At 40.2% G+C, this 17,956-nt stretch overlaps 1 protein-coding gene across 1 annotated transcript in view; it reads left to right on the forward strand.

Annotated features, from left to right (window-relative positions):
• Positions 1-17,956, forward strand: part of EIF5B (eukaryotic translation initiation factor 5B) — a 32,568-nt gene that overhangs the window by 3,364 nt on the left and 11,248 nt on the right. Inside the window, exons 2-10 of the mRNA XM_085213878.1 lie at positions 8,851-8,976; positions 9,067-9,151; positions 9,535-10,183; positions 10,668-10,888; positions 11,061-11,211; positions 13,072-13,167; positions 13,763-13,855; positions 15,290-15,370; positions 17,111-17,415. Of these exons, the coding sequence (XP_085070004.1) occupies positions 8,851-8,976; positions 9,067-9,151; positions 9,535-10,183; positions 10,668-10,888; positions 11,061-11,211; positions 13,072-13,167; positions 13,763-13,855; positions 15,290-15,370; positions 17,111-17,415 (1,807 nt within the window). The remainder of the gene's footprint in view (positions 1-8,850; positions 8,977-9,066; positions 9,152-9,534; positions 10,184-10,667; positions 10,889-11,060; positions 11,212-13,071; positions 13,168-13,762; positions 13,856-15,289; positions 15,371-17,110; positions 17,416-17,956) is intronic.

The raw sequence follows: 17,956 nt of genomic DNA on the forward strand, positions 1-17,956 counted from the left end.
CTGCTGTATTTACTCATTGCTATCTGAACCAAATATACCTTCAAGTCTGTTTCTACTCTGCCAGCACCTCTGTTATGCTCCTAGGGAATTTACTGACTCCTGTCTTCTGATTTTGGTGCATATGTCCATGAAGAGCATATGTGGGTGGTCAGATGGCGTGTTTGAGAGGTGCTCTGTAAAGGTAAGGAGCATTGTGGGTTGTAATTAGTACCTGAGCTAAATGGAAGCTGCTTTGATGGATTCCTCTTATGATTATGTTGATTGCTCATTTTCAAAGAAAACTTCATAGCAAAGCTGTCAATAAAAATATAAGACACCATAACTTCCAGACGTTCCGAGTGGAAGAGTGGGTGTTTTGATGTGTAATTTGGCTCCTAGGAGTGATGTGCTGTGGATGAGTTGGTTCTTGGGTAGAGCTGTAATGGCAGAAGGCTCTCCCCTGCTGTTCCTGTGAGTTTCATATAGGAGGCTTTTTAAATGTGTGGGAAGAAAGGCTGTTGAAAGCTACAGAACTCTGTGCTTTGAATTCAAACCTCAGACTGCTGTAGATTTCCAAGTGTAAGTGCTGTATGCAGTAAGTTACAAATAATTTCCTGCCTGAAATCTGAATCTTTATGTTCTTAGCTTTGCTTGTGTTTTTTGTTTTTTGTTTTTTCCCCTCCCATCCTCTTCTCCCTGCTTAGTCCTCTTTTCTCCTCCTCTAAGTAGCCTCCTTTAGCTTCCAGTACGTAATCTTTAGGTGTGTTTGTCCTTGTGCCCTTTGATATGGTGTGCTGCTGCTGGGGCATACCTCTCTGATCATTCATGCGTATTGCTTTAGAGTGTACAGGTGCCAGCAGTGATTCTGCAGCCAAGAATGAGCACTGCTGCTAAAATAAGACTTACAGTGTGGCTGCCTATGCTATATATTGCTTCCTGTTCTACAAATTCAGTTGCTGGCACTGTCTGCTAATCATTGTTTTGTCTCTTAAATGAAATCCTCTAAGTATAGCTTTGGGAAGTTCAGTGAAGGCTGCGCAGCCCACAGGCACCTGGAGTTAGAAATGTTGTGTACTGTAGAACATGGACAATCTCTGTCTGCTTCTCAGGAACGGTCCCACAACGAAGCTTTATGCAGTTCCAGCAAGGAGAGCAGCTGAGAAACACTTGAATTTGCTGTCGCAAACCTCATCTAGAAGCTGCTAGGATTTTGTACTGGCCAATGAAGTATAATTCTGTGCAAATATATGTATGTTACCAAAAAAGCCATGTTTTCTAACACAAGCATTTCACATTTTAAAGAAAGCTGATTTTATACACTTTATTGGATTTCTGTAAAGCAGAGCATCACATCTGGGCCTCTAGGAAGACTATAAGGATCTGCAAATGTTTGCAGTACTGTTTGCCTTTTCAGTGTTGCAGTTCTGGATAAAACCTCTAGTTCAGTTACTTACTTTTAATACTTGTGTGATATTCCTTTTCTTCCTCTTGCTGAAAATAATAGTAATAAAAATAGGCCCTCGGACCTGCTGGAAATAATTCTTCTGCACACAGGTTGTGTATGCATGCAGTTAATCCAGTCACTAAATTTGACTTACTTCAGAAAGTAAGTACAGTGCAGCCTGGGGGGGGTTCTGGCCTGGAAGCAGCTGGTATCTCACAAAAATGTGTGCTTTGATGATCCTGCTGCTTGTAGCACTGGTTACTTATTCTCCCCACACATCAAATATTTATGTGTGTATATCTATATGTCTTTTACAGTAAGGGTGGTGAGGCAATGGCTCAGATTGCCCAGTGATGTGATGGATGCCCCGTCCCTGGAGACTTTCATATTGAGGCTGGATCAGGCCCTGGGCAACCTGATGTAGCTGTGGTGTCCCTGTTCATTGCAGGGGTGTTGGACTAGGTGACCTTTAAAGGTCCCTTCCAACTCTAACCATCTAACTCTGTTCTATGATTCTGTGTTTTACAATAGTCTGGAAATGTGAATGAGTGTGCTATCTTAACTCTGAAATGTGTTCCTTCAGATACACATGGTTAGATGAAGTGTTGAGTTATAGGTAATGCAGGTGGGTGTCCTTTGCTTTTCAGAACTATAAACTCTCTGGAGTGTATTTCACAATGTGCTCTAAGTGGTATTTCGGGTTTTTTTTTCTGCTGATGAGGAATATGTAGGATACAGAAGCTATGAAGCAGTGGGCTTGGAGGTAATCCTTGTAGCCTGTGTACTTTTGTAAACCAGCAAAGCCCCAAAGATGTAATTCAGGGAAGACCGAGTGTTACTTCTTTACTTAGCGTTTCATATTCTGTGCTTTTAAGCACTCTCTCCTGGGAGCTAAGCACTTAAACTGAACCTTGAAGCACTGCCTTCTCCCAGAAGCTCTGTGCTGTACACTGCTAAGTACATGATATCTTGAAGAAACGTTTTATCTTGAAGTTTTGCTGTATCTTTAAGTGGGAATTCTAAGTTGTGGTTAGCTTTTTTGTTTTGTCCTGTTGAAAGAGCCTTTCTGTTGTGGCTTTGTTTCATATCACCCGTTGCGATTAAGAGTTTCCTATGCTTTCTATTTTCGATGCCTTCTTCAGAAAGTTTAGTTTAGCTGATAGTTATTCCATTCTTCTTTCTCCACGGCTAAACTTGAGAAAGGAGGCATGAGCATGTAATGTTATGAAATAGAATCATTATCTTCAGAGCCTGACCGAATAACAATTGCCCTCTTGGTCAGGCTTTGCTTCCTACTGTCTCATGTAATTAGGTAGCGTCACCAGCTTCCTTCATCTTACCAGGGAAATGGGGAAGGTGCAGTTTGCATCACGTATAGTTTGGCTGACTTGACTTGGGCTTCTCTTGGTGCCTGTCCCCAGCTGCACTCTGCAATCATTTCCCATCGTATTGGATCCGGTACTGCAGTGTTGGCTCGTGTCTCTGGTCCTTGTGTGGGTGCCCCTCACTTACTGGGGGGGGGAGGTGCAGCTTGTTGTGTCCCAGCTTTCTGACAGTTGTAGGCATATATAATCCACATGTTTTCAGCAGGAAAAATAAGACAGCTTCTTGAAATCTAAAAAGAAAAGTTGGTGGTGTTCATCTATTCAGCAGTGGGTAAGAATAAGAAAACAGCAGTAACTTTGTTTTCTTGCTTTCACTAACATTGCTGAGCTAGCAAATCCTTGTATTTTCAGTTTCATAACCCACTTATGTGAGGTGCGTGGTTTTGAACAATTAAATAATCATTTCCAAAGCATTCTGTGTCGTGCAGAGTTTTCTGCCCGTTGCTCTGAGAAATGTTTTTTGTAGAGAGAATACCTTAACACCTGTGAGCAAAACAGCTACAAGTCTGCCATTCAGCCTTTGTAACTCACTGATTTTGGAATAAGCTTGTATTTAGAAATGCGTCTCTATTACTGGGCTTAGAACTCGTATCTACAGAGATGATGGGTATAAAGTGCTTTATTTAAGTCCAAAACTTATGCAAAACCAAACGCATGGAAACAGATGGTTCAGCTTCTTTCGGTCTTTTTGAAGCTCGGGTTGTTTTCTTTCGAAGCAAAAGAAGATGACTTAATGACAGTGATGTTCTTTGAGGTTGGCTGGAAGAGCTGGTGCCGTGTAAATGATGAAACATCTCCAAAGTTGCCTCAGCAAAAATGAACCTCGTGGTTATGCAGGAATGTAGGAATGAGCTTGCAGCAGTGATGCAACTTTCTTGCTGCGTTGATTTTTGTCTCTTCTACTCCATGCACACAAATGCTTTATTTATACTTTTGGCCTTTTAAAATCAGACTGTGTTTTCTGGCATTCGAACTTTACAGAGATATCTTTAGACCGACCCTAATTAAAATCTTTTAGCATATTTTTACTTACTATCCCAGTTTTAAAGTGCAGGCGAGCTTTAGTAGTTATGTTTGTGTTCATCAGTGCAGTGGCTCCAAAAGCACTTGGACAAGCACTTTGAGTGTCTGTGTATGCTTTTACTTTGGCACAGGAGAGTGTTACCTCCTTAGTTTTGTTTGCAGAGCTCAGTGTTGGATTGCTAGATGTTAAAAGGTTTTTTTTAAGCTTCATTTAACTAATTTCAATAGAGTTAAATTGATACAAATGAGGACAACTCAGCTCCTTTGCATTCTGCTGATTAATCCCATTGCTCCACTCTTTCAGTTCATGTGTGGAGTGATAGTTTTCTCTTTACCACTGCCATCCCTTGTTGCATAGGCACATGGTGCCCGCAGATAACAAAGTTCTGCTCAGTGTTTGGGGTCTGTATTGCAGGTACTACTGTCAGTGTACTTAAAGCCATAATAGACTGAGAGCTAAGAAAGGGACTTTATAGGATCTCACTGTTGCAGGCCATTGCATCAGAAAAGGAACTTGCTCCAAAATCAGATCACGTTTTTAACAACAGCAACCAAAAGAAGACAACAAACAAGCCAATCAACACCTTATAGATGAGCTATTTTAGTATTTTTCATCAGATGCTACGTAATAATTGAGCTTGTGCTTTTTTTTTTTAATTAGAGTTTTAGCCTTGAATGTCAATTCCTTGTTGCAGGAGCAGGAGAAGCACTGGGTTGTTCTCTTTCAGACCACATGCATGTCAGTCATGGGGGACTTCCCACTTTTCTGACTCAATAGCTTGCAACTGTTTGGGATCTGATAAGTAGGAGAGCTGCTGGCAATCCTCTTACGTGCAACTGAGCCGAGGTAGGTGGCAGCTTTTTGTTCCTTCCCAGCTCTTCTGTAATCTTTTCACGCTTTCTCTTATAGGCAGGCTTCTTTTTGAGACTGTAGCTTTATTTGTCACTGTGTTCAATGTGGAACACAATGTAGATTTTTGGAGCATCGCTTTGTCACTGACCTGACCACGTGTGATTGCGAGAGGGGTGTTACTGAATTTCCTTTCTTGCTCCTGCCTTTCTTAAGCATCTTTGAGTATTGAGGATGTTCTGGGAAGATTTGATCCTGATTAGGTGTACTAGCATGGTATTCAGCTGGTGGCTCACTGAATAACTGTTAGCAGCCTTGCTTTTTCCTATGCAATGCAAGTTTTCGATAGTTTTATTTGATATCTGAATTCTAGTGATTGCTGTGTCCTTGTTATGGATTACTGCTATCTCCTTTAATTAGCCCAACTGCTGTGTCTTCTCCCAGTGCATAGTTTTGCCCTGTGTTAGGTACAGATGCCCTTGGAGAAATGTCTGCAGCCATTTAGTGTTTGGCAAATTGCTTGTTGACTTTTGCGTGTGGTGTGCACACACTTAACTCTTGTTCCAGCTTACCACTTTTTTAGCGATATCAGAAGTAGGGAATGTCTTATCTGGCAGCAAAAATAGAGGCTGGGATCAAAAGTATGTGAATAAGAAAGGTGGCTCTGGCTTTGCTTCTGAAGCAGCGACAGAACAAGGCAAATGCTCAGCAGTGTGGTAGTGCTTGGCTCTCAGCTTCATGCTTTCTGGCCCTCCTTGAGGTTGAGATGTGTGTGCTGAGGGAATATGGGGATATTTGTGTGAGAACCTGACTGCAGCAACCCTGTGTCTGGTACTCATGGGGTTGGGGTAGGACCCTTGCAAAGGCTGAACGTGGGGCATAGGGGGGATGGATGAGACCTTCTGCAGGACTTGGAGGAGGAGGTTCCTGCAAGAGAGCTTCGGTTTCTGAAACTTGCGTTTGGGGAGTACTTCAAGTTTATGGGAAAGTTTCCTAGGTGCATCTTCCAATGCCAGTAGAAATGAAATTCCACTGTTTTGTATCTAAATACATTGTGTTCCTTATGCCATGAGAAATGACATAAGTATCTCCCAGGAAAAGGGGGGGGGCCCTTTTTCAGTCTTCTTTTCCACTTTACTATGAAATTCTAGAAGAATAACATTGAGCTAAGATTAGAGTCATTAGAATTCAGCATTCTAATTCTAAATAATGAAATAATTAGATTGCTGACAGTGGAATATATTTCAAAATCTTTACTGCAGCATTCCGTTGGCTGAAAGTCATGAATGATGATTTGAAGATAAGGAGATTCAAGGTCAATATGGAAATAAACTCTTAGTCATGGAAGCCGATATTTGAACTCCTTGGCTTTCCAATGATGCTCTTGCTTTACAGTTATTAAGAAGAATCATAACTTTATATATCACCAATGAATGTGTTTTAATTTTACTTTTTACTTCATCCAGGCACAAATGTTTGAAGCCTGCCCTGTCTTGTCTTCGTAAGTGGAAATGTAGTGAAAAGCATAGATTTCTTGGAAATCTTTGACTCCTAAGCTGTAGAAGCCAAGGTTAGAAAGGCTCTTGTGCTATATTTATGCCACTGTTGTGACAGTTGAACGGTCTTCATTATTATTTCTAAATTGTTCTTGCTGGTGGGTGTTAAAACTTAATGTCTGTGAATGCATTTTTTTGGTGTCTAATTTCAGATCTTTCTCCCCAAGGAAGTTTCTCTTTTCAAGATGGAGTCAAAGCGTGCAGATTTAAAAGCAAAACAAACCCCCCCAAAAAAGGAGACCCACCCATAATACACGTGCCCTGTTTTCCCTCCTTAAAGCTTGCATCCTGGAAGGCATGAAGTGCCGTAAGCTCTCTTTGCTAGTAGCATAAAAACAGGTGGTTCTGTTTGAACGTACTTCCTGCAAAGTTGCAAAGTCATGAGAATATCCATGTGGATTACAACCTGCTTAAAGGCTTGCCTCTTTCATGTCCGTGCAGCCATCTGGGTAAGGTCCTGTAACAGTTGGTGTGAGTTGTGCAGCACTGGAAGTAGTAGCAGCAGTCTCTTCCAATTACTTCCAGCTCACGTTAGGCTCGATCTCCTCCTTTGACTCAAGGTAGAAGGAGGTAAGCGAGTGTACTTAATAAATTGACGTGCTACACTGGGCATAAAAAGAAACATGAGGACCTGTGCGTGGGCCTGCGTGTAGCATAGTTAGCTTGAGGTGTAGGGATGATTGCTGACGTTTTTATTTCAGCTCTGTGCTACCCCTGGTGCACTGCCAGTTCAACTGCGTATAAAAACAGCCCTTCAACGTCAAGTCAGCTGTTTCTAAGGTGCTAATGACCCCAAAGTTTATTCTTTTTCCCCTTGGGGTACATGGGGGATTGGTTCAGAAATCAGCATTAACTACTTGAGAGTTATGTTTCTGTGAGAAATATATCAGTGGGTATAATTAAGATTTGCTTTTCTTGTTTTGACTAAGTATCCCTGGCAACGTGCTGGGTGGTGAGCTGCTTCATTGTATTGGTTTTTATTAGGTTTGTTCTGTCGGTATAGAAGATAAGTTACGATCTTGAAAACAAGAAATTGTTGATCTTGTGCTGTTGTCACAGACCATTCTGGTGACTTGTTAATGCAGAGATTTGGGGATAAATTGGGTTTGCGAATGTCAGCATGTAAAAATGATTCTCTGAGCCCCCACTTTTGCACAGAGACTTAAATATTTCTCCAAAGATTCTGAAATTCATTCATAATATATATATAATAGTTTTGGGCTCCTCACTACAAGGAAGTCATTGAGGCCCTGGAGTTGTGAGGGGTCTGGAGCACAAGTCTTGTGGGGAGCGGCTGAGGGAACTGGGATTGTTCAGTCTGGAGAAGAGGAGGCTCAGGGGAGACCTCATTGCTCTCCACAATGACCTGAAAGGAGGTTGTGATGAGGTAGAGGTCGGCCTCTTCTCCCAGATAACAGCGATAGGATGAGAGGGAGTGGCTCCAAGTTGCACCAAGGGAGGTTCAGGTTGGATGTTAGGAAATACTCCTCCAAAAGGGTGGTCAGGTGCTGGAATGGGCTGCCCAGGGAGGTGATGGAGTCACTGACCTTGGAAGTGTTCAAGAAACATTTAGATGTTGTACTGAGAGACGTGGTTTAGGTGGACAGTTGGGCTGGATGATCTCTTGGAGGTCTGGCTGGTGTAAGTGGGTGGCAGTGATCAAGACAGTGAAGCTTTGAGTCAGTGAGTAGTTTTCTGCCCGTATACCTAAGAGGAAGTTGGCTGAGATATCAATAGCAGATTAAATGATTAATAAATATATTTTATAAAAAAACCTGCAAGCTGTGATGTGAGTAGTATTCTAATGCTTACTACTTTAATAGGTCTAAAAGCCTAAGTTTTAAGTGTGAAGCGGGGAATAGGCAAGTCACCTTTCTCACAGCTGCACTGTGAGTACAATCACATGACAAACCTCTGGGCATTAGACTTAGTCTTTGCTCCCTTCTGCTGGAAAGGGAAAAAGTGCATTTGATTTACTGTTATTGATAAAAGAAAGGAAAAGAGCCTTTGTGTCTTGGTTGCAGATGAGGTTACTTGTAGCAAGAAAGGAAGATACTTCCGAAACAGAAGCTTACATTCTCCTCCTCATTAGATCTCATTATATTATTTCAGATGCGTAGTGAAACTTCTTTTAGCTGTCTTTAGGCCTGAGAGAGGTGCTACTAAGTATGCAAGTGGTGGAAATGATTGCTTGTCAACTGCATTAGTAGTTTTGTTTTTTTTTCTGATGTTTAGTGCAGTAGGGGTGGTATTCTGCTCCTCAGTCACGAGATTCCTTCTGCATCATTTTTTACATTTTTCAGTTTAGGGATTGTTTTTCCATCCATGATACCTACTGCGATGTGAAGGGCTAAACAATTTGGCATTTGGAGGAGCAGGACGGAACAAAGTCTAGTTGTATTCTTCCAAGAAGGTTTTATCAAATCTCACATCTGAATTTTAAAAGTCAGTACTGGAAGATCTGAATATGTTTTACCATTCTTTTTCCCTTCAAGCAGAAAATACATATGCAAATTTTTCCTTTTTTCCTACAAGCTCAATTAAATGTAATGATTTGAATGACTTCTATTTAGATGAATTTTTAAATAACCCGATTTTCCTTTTGCATTTTAGTGCAAAAGATGATATTGATATTGATGCCCTTGCTGCTGAGATAGAAGGTGCAGGCGCTGCAAAAGAACAAGAGCCTCAGAAATCCAAAGGCAAAAAGAAAAAAGAAAAGAAGAAACAAGATTTTGAGTAAGATTTTTTTTTTTTTCCTGTCCACGTTATTTTATTTAACTGTGCAAAACTTCATTTACTTAAGTACCATAACTTTTCCTATTTTAGTGAAGATGATATCCTGAAGGAGCTGGAAGAACTGTCATTAGAGGCACAAGGAGGGAAAGCTGAGAGGGAACCTTCTACAGGAAAGGTGAACACTGTGGGACAAAGGGGAGACTACGTAATAGGAAGTAGTTGGGATACGAGACACTTCCATCCTAAAAGAGTTAATTTGTGTTGCGATTGGAACTCTAAGGAAGTTAGTGGGTATTTCTTTTTATACTTATTTACTTATATAGTAAATATCAGTTGTGAAATATTTTGCCCTAAGCAGTGTCTTTGTGTGATGATCATCATTCAAACTCAATCAGAATAAATTTTAACTGTGAGCCGAATGTAGTACATTCAGCAGTAATAGTTACTGCTTTTCAAACTTTGTCTTCAGTAAGAGAAGTTTTTCTTGACATCTCTGAATGCTGCTAACTCTCAAAAGCATGTTATTTTTCATGGCTGATTTAATCATTTAATTACCAGGCTGAAAATGACAACGAAGATAGCTTATCAAAACAAGACAAAAAAAGGAAAGGAAAGAGCAAAAAAGCCAATCTTGAAAATGACTATGACAGTGAGGAAATGGAAGATAAAGATAGAAAATCTAAAAAAACTCAGAAAGGAAAACAAGATGTACTTTCTGGCAGTGATGATGATGATCTTGAGATTCAGCCTAAGAAAAACAAAGGGAAAACTCAGAAATCAAACAAAAAGCATGAACTGTCAGAGGATGAAGCTAACGTTAAGAAAAGCAAAGAGCGTGTGGGGACGTTGTCTACAGGTGAGAGCGGTGATGAATCGGATGAGTTCTCCCAGCCTAGAAAAGGACAAAAGAAAAACCAAAAAACGAAGTCCACTGCTGCTATTGGAAGTGGGGATGAAGAAGAAGAATCATCATTCAAAGTAAAAACGGTAGCTCAAAAGAAGGCAGAAAAGAAGGAACGTGAAAGGAAAAAACGTGAGGAAGAAAAAGCCAAACTGAGGAAACTGAAGGAGAAGGAAGAATTAGAAGGTGGTAAAGAACCAGCAAAGCCAAAGGAAGCTCCAAAGAAAGCTGAAGAGAAGGCTTCTCCTGATGTCGCAGCAGCCCCTGGCCCTGGGGAAAAAGGAGAAATTCCTGCAGGAGCAGAGGGTTTGTAACATGGTTCCTAAAACTGTAACTTAAGCGTGGTAGTTTTAATCAAGAGGCCTGAGTATTGACAGGCTTTGAAGGTGATTTGTTGCTTTATTCCGAATCTAGAGTAGTAGTCATTTGATTGCCTTGTCTTCCTCTTTGTTGGCTGACATGTGGCTATTTTTTCTGGCCTGTAGTTTATTCAGGTAGGGGTGTAAACAAAAGCCAGATGGTGAATTCTCATTACCACATGTACGTAGCAGTTCTGTAATGTAAACATAATTTTTCTGCCCAATTATTGTTAGACATCTGTTACATTAAGTCTTCAGGCCCTGTCTTTGTAACTTAAGAGACAGTTTCATTTTTTTTATTATGAAGTGCTTGTCTAGTAGCCTGTGAAAATGTTCCTTGTTTGGAGTTAGTTACAGTGTTGGAAACACTAATTGTATTCTAGAGTCTTTGCAATTTCTGGGGTCTTTGATCTTCTCTCTTCTTTCTGTAGCTGATGACAATGAAGGGGACAAAAAGAAAAAAGACAAGAAAAAAAAGAAAGGTGAGAAAGAGGAAAAGGAAAAAGAGAAGAAAAAGGGGCCCAGTAAAGCTACAGTTAAAGCTATGCAAGAAGCCTTGGCGAAAATGAAAGAAGAGGAGGAGAGGGCAAAAAGAGAAGAGGAAGAACGCATACGACGACTGGAGGAATTAGAAGCTAAGCGCAAAGAAGAGGTATGGCATTTCTTACTCTGAGGATAGAGAAAGGGTCAACTTAACTTGAACTCTTGCTGGTATGCAGCTTCTATATTCATCCTTAATATGTTTTCTCATCAATGGAATAAACACACAGCTTTTGTGTGGAGTGTGCTTTAAGATTTCTGCACGTTTTTTAACCTTTCTCTAGGAACGATTGGAACAAGAAAGGAAAGAAAGAAAGAAACAGAAAGAAAAAGAGAGGAAGGAACGTCTGAAGAAGGAGGGAAAACTTTTAACAAAAGCTCAACGAGAAGCCAGAGCCAGGGCAGAGGCTACTCTTAAACTACTCCAAGCTCAGGGTAAGTTATACTGCTGGTTTTTGTTTTTTTGATTATTTTTTAAAAAAAAATCTACTTTTCACACCTTTTTCTCCTCTTTGTATTTTTTTAACTATGTTTGACTGTATATTGAGTAAATCTTTGTAAAGCTGGTCTGGATCCTCTTGTATTAATTTGTGTACTCGCTTAAGCATGTGCATTATTTTGCTAGAAGTCAGAGGAACAGCATTATCTCCTTACGTTTGCTTTAGGAAAGGGATATATGGAAGCTTTCCTACTTATCAGTTAGGTAGAATCTACATCTCCCTTGCAATTAAGTAAATGTGTTGTAATCCTGTATTGTCCCTTATGGCTTGTTCCTGTGGCTAAGGAAACCCCTCTACTCTGCTCTTGTGAGGCCCCATCCGGAGTACTGTGTCCAGGTCTGGAGCCCTGGTACAAGAAAGACAGAGAGCTGTTGGAGAGGGTCCAGAGGAGAGCCACAAAGATGATCAGAGGACTGGAGCACCTCCCCTGTGAAGACAGGCTGAGGGAGCTGTACTTGTTCAGCCTGGAGAAAAGAAGGCTGCAGGGTGACCTCATTGCAGCCTTCCAGTACCTAAAGGGAGCCTACAAACAGGAGGGGAATCAACTCTTTGAAAGGGTAGATAACAGCAGGACAAGGGGAAATGGTTTTAAGTTGAGGGAGGGAAGATTTAGGTTGGATGTCAGGGGGAAGTTCTTTACAGAGAGAGTGGTGAGGTGCTGGAACAGGCTGCCCAGAGAGGTTGTGGATGCCCCGTCCCTGGAGGTGTTCAAGGCCAGGTTGGATGGGGCCCTGGACAGCCTGGTCTAGTATTGAATGGGGAGGTTGGTGGCCCTGCATGTGGCAGGGGGGTTGGGGATTTGTGATTCTTGAGGTCCCTTCCAACCTTGGCCATTCTGTGATTCTGTGAAAGAAGAGAATTCCAGAGGCTGAGGAGTATTCCTGTTATATTTGTAAAGAAACAGTGCCTGACACTTCGCTGTTAGGGAGTGTGAAGGGGTAGAAATCTTTGTAGCTATAGTGAAATGAATCTTTAAACACACAGTAAGGTGGTTGTTTCTCTTCAGCCACTGTTGTAATTACTAGAATTGTTCTATCTCTTTGCTGCCACAACCAGATTTTTCTCAAAGCAACACAGTTAATTAGGTGGGTACCTGAAGGAATTTTGAGATTTCAGGAGGTGTAGCGATAATTAAAGGAGTTTATTTTTGCACCAGACTTTTGTTTATAATTGAATCCTTTCCAATGTTACAGAATTAGAAGGTAAGGTGATGATTTGAATTGCCATTATTTTAATACCTAGAGCTTTTTTTCTTTCTCCTTTAAGAGGAGAAAAACAAAAATGCCACCAAACCCACCTCAGAAATAAAAGCAAATGAAAAAAAGAGAAAAGACTAAATTCTGTCCTCTGAATAACCTTATGCTCTTAAGAAGAGATGTGCATCTGAACTGTTCCAGTTTGCCTGTCATTTTCAGACAATCATTTTAAATGCATTTGAGTGTAGCAGACTTTTAACAAACATATGTCAGTGTAACTTGAGGTATGTGTGTTCATCAAATCCTATGGAAATTTAATTGATCACGGTTTTTTTGTTTTTTTCTTTTCTGTTAGTAATGTAACTTGTTTAGGAGTGGTCAGAGTATCTGGAGAACTGCATTTAACATTGCTCAAGTTCTGCTGCTTTTGAAAATGAGACTGCTTTTTGAGAGTTAAAATATGCACTGAACCTACTTTCTGCTCTTCTCCTCTGTCATCTGGCAGCTCTTGAAAACTTGTTTTCATTTAAAGTAAAGCAAGCAGTCACCTGATTTATTTTTCTACAGTATTTTGTTTTTTCCTGACAATGTTTTTACAGGTGTTGAAGTGCCATCCAAAGACTCTGTGCCAAAGAAGAGGCCAATATATGAAGACAAAAAGAAAAAGAAGCAGCAGCAGCCAGAGAATAAAGAAGGTGTGGTTTGCATCTAGGAATACTTGATAAATTAGTCATGCTTCAGGAAATGTTTGTGGAATAAATCAGCTAAAGCTATATTAATTGCACTTCAGAGTGCCTGCAGGTTTCTTATGTTGTTCTTTAGCTGTGCTTTTTTTGTTGCTGTTTTTTAATGTTCAACATAAGTGATATGGCTACCTACCACTTAAGAATAAAGAGCTGGACTGGCTGCCCATCAGAATTACAGAAGTTTGTTTTTTTTAATAGAACAGTATAGCAAGAATGGGTGGTTTGTTAGTACCAGTTCATTTTCTCTTGTGTTTGTAAGAAAGTGGCTTTTTGTTTTAATGTTCAAATCAGTGGTGATTGTCATAGCTAGTAACTGAACTATCACATGAATGCATGGAAGGCCAGATGTTTCTCAGATAAGCTGCACACTTTAACTTTGTTTTAACTGAGTATGTGGGGCTTCAGTTAGTTTGCTATCAAATTGAAATGTTCTTTACTTTAGTAGCTCAACTTGAAATGAAAGTTACATGTGAAGCTGAATGTCTAATTGTACTTTGAAGTTTGGCCTTCTGAAAGAATCTGGAAACTAATTTGCTTCTTGCAGTTTCAGAAAGCTTGGAGGTGACTTCCCCAGCTGAAGATGCAGTAGAACTAGAAACACTGGTAAAAGAAGAGTCTCCTCTTCCAGCAGAGCCAGGTTAGTAGTAATGCTAATAAACTCAAAGCATGCAGTAGCAGTACCACGTGGCAGATATTTGCTGTTTTCAACATTCTTCCTCTATACCTTGTTGGATAGGAGCCGAGTGGCCATCCGTTCTTAAGGCGGCTGCCTTCCTTTCAAAGGGATGAACGGATGGAATTTTGTGGAATAAAAAGGCATGAAGAGTCAGAATGAGATTGTAAGGGTGCCTTATTCTTGGTGAACTCCCATGTTCAATTACCTTAGGCAACTGTGTCAGACAGGTACATTCAGTGCCTTATGATTAGCTCCCTTGACTTTTCATTTGTTTTCTGAAAGGCGTTGTTTCAGGTGTTATGTGGGAGTCAGGGGGAAATATGTTGCTTCTCGTGACAGCCCTGCAATCTTCAAACTGAGTATACAATCACCATGAAGTGTTCTGTTTTCCCGAGTGCTGAATGCAGTGAATATGGATTAGCTTGTAAAACTGAGGTGGAATCAGCCTACTGGGTGATTGTTGTTGTCTTTTTTCCCTATGCACAATATTTACTTTGGCAGAATAGCTTAATACTGGACTTCATTCTCAGTGAGGAGACAGTTTCAATTTTTACCCTTATTCTTAAGTCAGACAAGTAGTGACCAAGTTTCCAGCTTTGTAAAAATCAAACTGAATGTGTACTCTAATTCTGGCTTGATGTATCTCTTGAAAGAGCAATTTTAGTGCCATGTTAAAAAAACTATCTGGCAGGAAAGCAGTTCCTAGCTGATGTTACAGCAGTCTGGAATTAATTGTTTCTTTATGTTAAATTTCATAACTGTGTGTTGTTTAATGCCCCTTTTGGAGAGTATTAAGAATCTGCATTTTTCCATTTGTCTATTATAAGAAGAGACTGCAGCTTTTATCTGATCGAGCTCCTGCTGGAATGAATTAATTTAATCTGGAATTCATGATGTTGCATAATTGTCTCAAGGCACCTGGAGTCTTAAAATAGCACTTTCTGTAGACGTTTCGTACTAATTGAAGACTACAAGTGTGGTGGTTACAGCATTAATTTGTTTCTCTGCCACTTTGCTACGCATGGCTAGTGGTTAATTGTGCAGCTCCTGTCAGGATTTTGGAGATTGTGGTAGAAGTTTGTGAGGTGTGTATGAGGCAGGCACTTGCATGATGTGCAGGGAGCATCTGCATCAGTACTTTATCTGTCTTCCACAAATAAGCTGTGCAAGGCAAAGGTGATAGAACTGTAAGATTTACGTGGAGAGGACTGAAGTTTACGTGTTTCTTAAGTATGCAGCATTTTTCTACTTAGGGAATATGGAGATAATTTGTTATAATTAAAGTAGCAAACTTGTTAGTTTCAGCAGTCCATACGTCAAAGGAAAGGTCATCTAAAATTTTGTATGTTGGTGAGCTCTTGCTTTTCCTTTAATTTTGGATTTCTTCCTTTTCAGAAGAAAAGGAGGAAGAAGAAGAAGAAGATGCAGGCTTGGATGATTGGGAAGCCATGGTTAGTGATGAAGATGGAGAAAAAGGTGAGCATGTAAATACTAAGTGGATGTATTTTTCTCAGATTAACAGTTGTTCTCAGGGCTTCGTCTTTTGTTTGTGTAGAAAACAGTAGCGTGCTTAGACTTCCCTCCTCCCACTGTTAAATGATTTGCAAGGCAAGTGTGATAGGAAATAGATACAAGATTCTCTGTTCATCAAAGGCAGAGCTTTCTCTGACTGAACAAACACGGGGCAGCTCCCCTTTGGAAATATATGTGCACTTATCACATAAAAATATCCAACTGATTTATTTTATTTTATTGGGAGTAAAACAAGTTAAAAAAAAAATCCCCTCCTCTTAATGTATGTTTTCAACCTCATTTGGGATCCAAGAGAAACTTTTTACTTGATTCCATATTTCTCTAGTAGCTATTCCATATCCCTAATGATTTTACTACAGAAATCTGGCAACATCTGGGAGAATACCTTCGACACAAGTTCTCAAAGAGGTGAGAGACTGAGGTGGCCTGAAGGTTAGCATGTATGCATTACAGTAAGTTCTAGATACCTTCTCTCCTCTCCTTTGAGAGGCAAGCATAGAAGAATTAGCAGAACATTGATATTCCTGAGCATGTATTCTGTCTGTGGTCAATGACAGCATTTGTTGGGGTTGTTAAGAGCTGAGCAAGAATGTAGGGGTAATTTCTCAGATATTTTCCTCTTCTGTTGGAGGAAAGATACATTGCTGTGGATCTTCCTGAACAGGAGTTAATTACTGTAGTTAGTGCTTCCATGATCTGTCTTTGTTGTTGGGATCAAAAACCGTTTGAGTATTTTTTTGATTTGCTCAGCTGTGGACACTTCATATTTCATTACTAGTGTGTGTTCCTGTGGTCTTAGGCTGTTCTACTTTAGAATACTAATGGCTGCTAACCTTCTTTAAAGTCTGTTGCTACTACACTGAGGAGAATGCCGTATTCCACTTCTTGCTACTTGTGTTTGAAGGAACTGCCAATGTGATGTGGGGAAGAAAACCTTCCTGGGAATTAGATCTAGTCTATTAATAAACTCATGGACTTTCAATATAGCAAGGAAACATTACTAATCTCAAAGAGCAGTGAGCCTACTAGCATCTTTGTGAAGAGAACAAGATACAGCTTTAAAGAGTGTTTGTTGGCTTGTCCTTTGTGATTTCACAGGTATGGTAACCAGGGAGCTTTCAAAGAAAGAAGATTACTTGCAGATAGTTCTTGTTTATTGAAGCATTCCTTTGAAAAGTATTGTTTCTTAACAGTCTAGGAAAACTTAGAATGAGGTATGAAAAGTGGTAGAAAAGCTCAGTTGTCCTCATTATTTCTATTACTTCAATATACCTTCCTGATCACTGAATCCATATTGTGTTGAATTTGGAGTATTGTTTTGTTTAGAAGTGGGAGTGCATCCATTCCTTGTTGAAGTGCACAACACTTTAGAAAATGTCACTTCTCTGAATTTTTGCAAATGAATTCAAATGGGAGTGTGCTGCTGATATCATTCCTCCCTCCACCCCCCCAAACTTACTTTGCAGGTTCTAAACACGTTAAATCAGCGGCTCTGAATATAAAACACATTTCATATTTTCAGTTGAAAAATGAACTTGCGTTGCACTTCTGGGGTGGAACCTAATCTCAGTCCTGTCTCTTGGACAGCAGACTCTGTAGACTTTCTTCATTTCTTTATGTTGCTCTTTCCCCTGGAAACGTGAATTTAAGGAAGTTCTTACTTTAGATTTTCTTTTTTGATAGAGAGCAAACCTGTTCACATTGAAGTCAAAGAACAAAATGAAGTAGATGAGGAAGAAGAGGAGGAGGAAGAGGATGAAGAGGAAGAAGAAGAGGAGAGCGAAGAATCTGAGGATGCCGAAAGCGAAGGGAGTGAAGATGAGGATGAGAAGACTTCAGATGAGAGGGATGCAGATTCCCAAGCTACTGGAAAACAATCTGGGGAAAGAAAGCCCAGCAAGGAAATTAGCTCTGATTCTGAGTACGACTCAGATGATGACCGCACTAAGGAAGAGCGCGCTTATGACAAAGCTAAACGGAGAATTGAGGTATTGGGATGCAGCTTTATTTGGGGGAGTTCTCATGATTAGCTATGGAACAACGAATTTTCAGTTCACAGAAAGGCCTTTTAACTATATTTGCCAAAATGATGGCTGTGTCATGGCACTGTTTAGGCAGGTCCGTACATTGGGCTAATTGAGGTAATACCTGTTATTGCCTGAAGCCAATCTAACACAACTTGATTGGGAAGAACGTACTTGTCAGTGTCACTCTTGTCTGCCTCTCCTTCTTCTGGACAAAGAAGCTTTTGTTCTTTACAGAGAAAGATTTCAGTGTTAAAAGCTGTATTTCTAAATTGTACAGCATTTTTGTGACTACTTTAATGCCCTCTTACCTAAGTTTCCTTACCTAAGTTCCTTCTCCAAAATGAACCATTGATAAAGCTGATAGTAAGTTAGCCTGCAAGCCTGTAACAATAACAGCAACAGCAAGCATAAAACACGTTAAGTATTTGCTTGTAGGCATTTGGACTTGGGAAAAGAGGGATGGCAGGCCTTGAATTGCCTTGAAAATTTAAGTCCTGCTGTT

The sequence above is a fragment of the Meleagris gallopavo genome, chromosome 1 (assembly GCF_905368555.1).
Source record: "Meleagris gallopavo chromosome 1, MGAL_WU_HG_1.1, whole genome shotgun sequence".
Classification (NCBI taxonomy): Eukaryota; Metazoa; Chordata; class Aves; order Galliformes; family Phasianidae; genus Meleagris; species Meleagris gallopavo.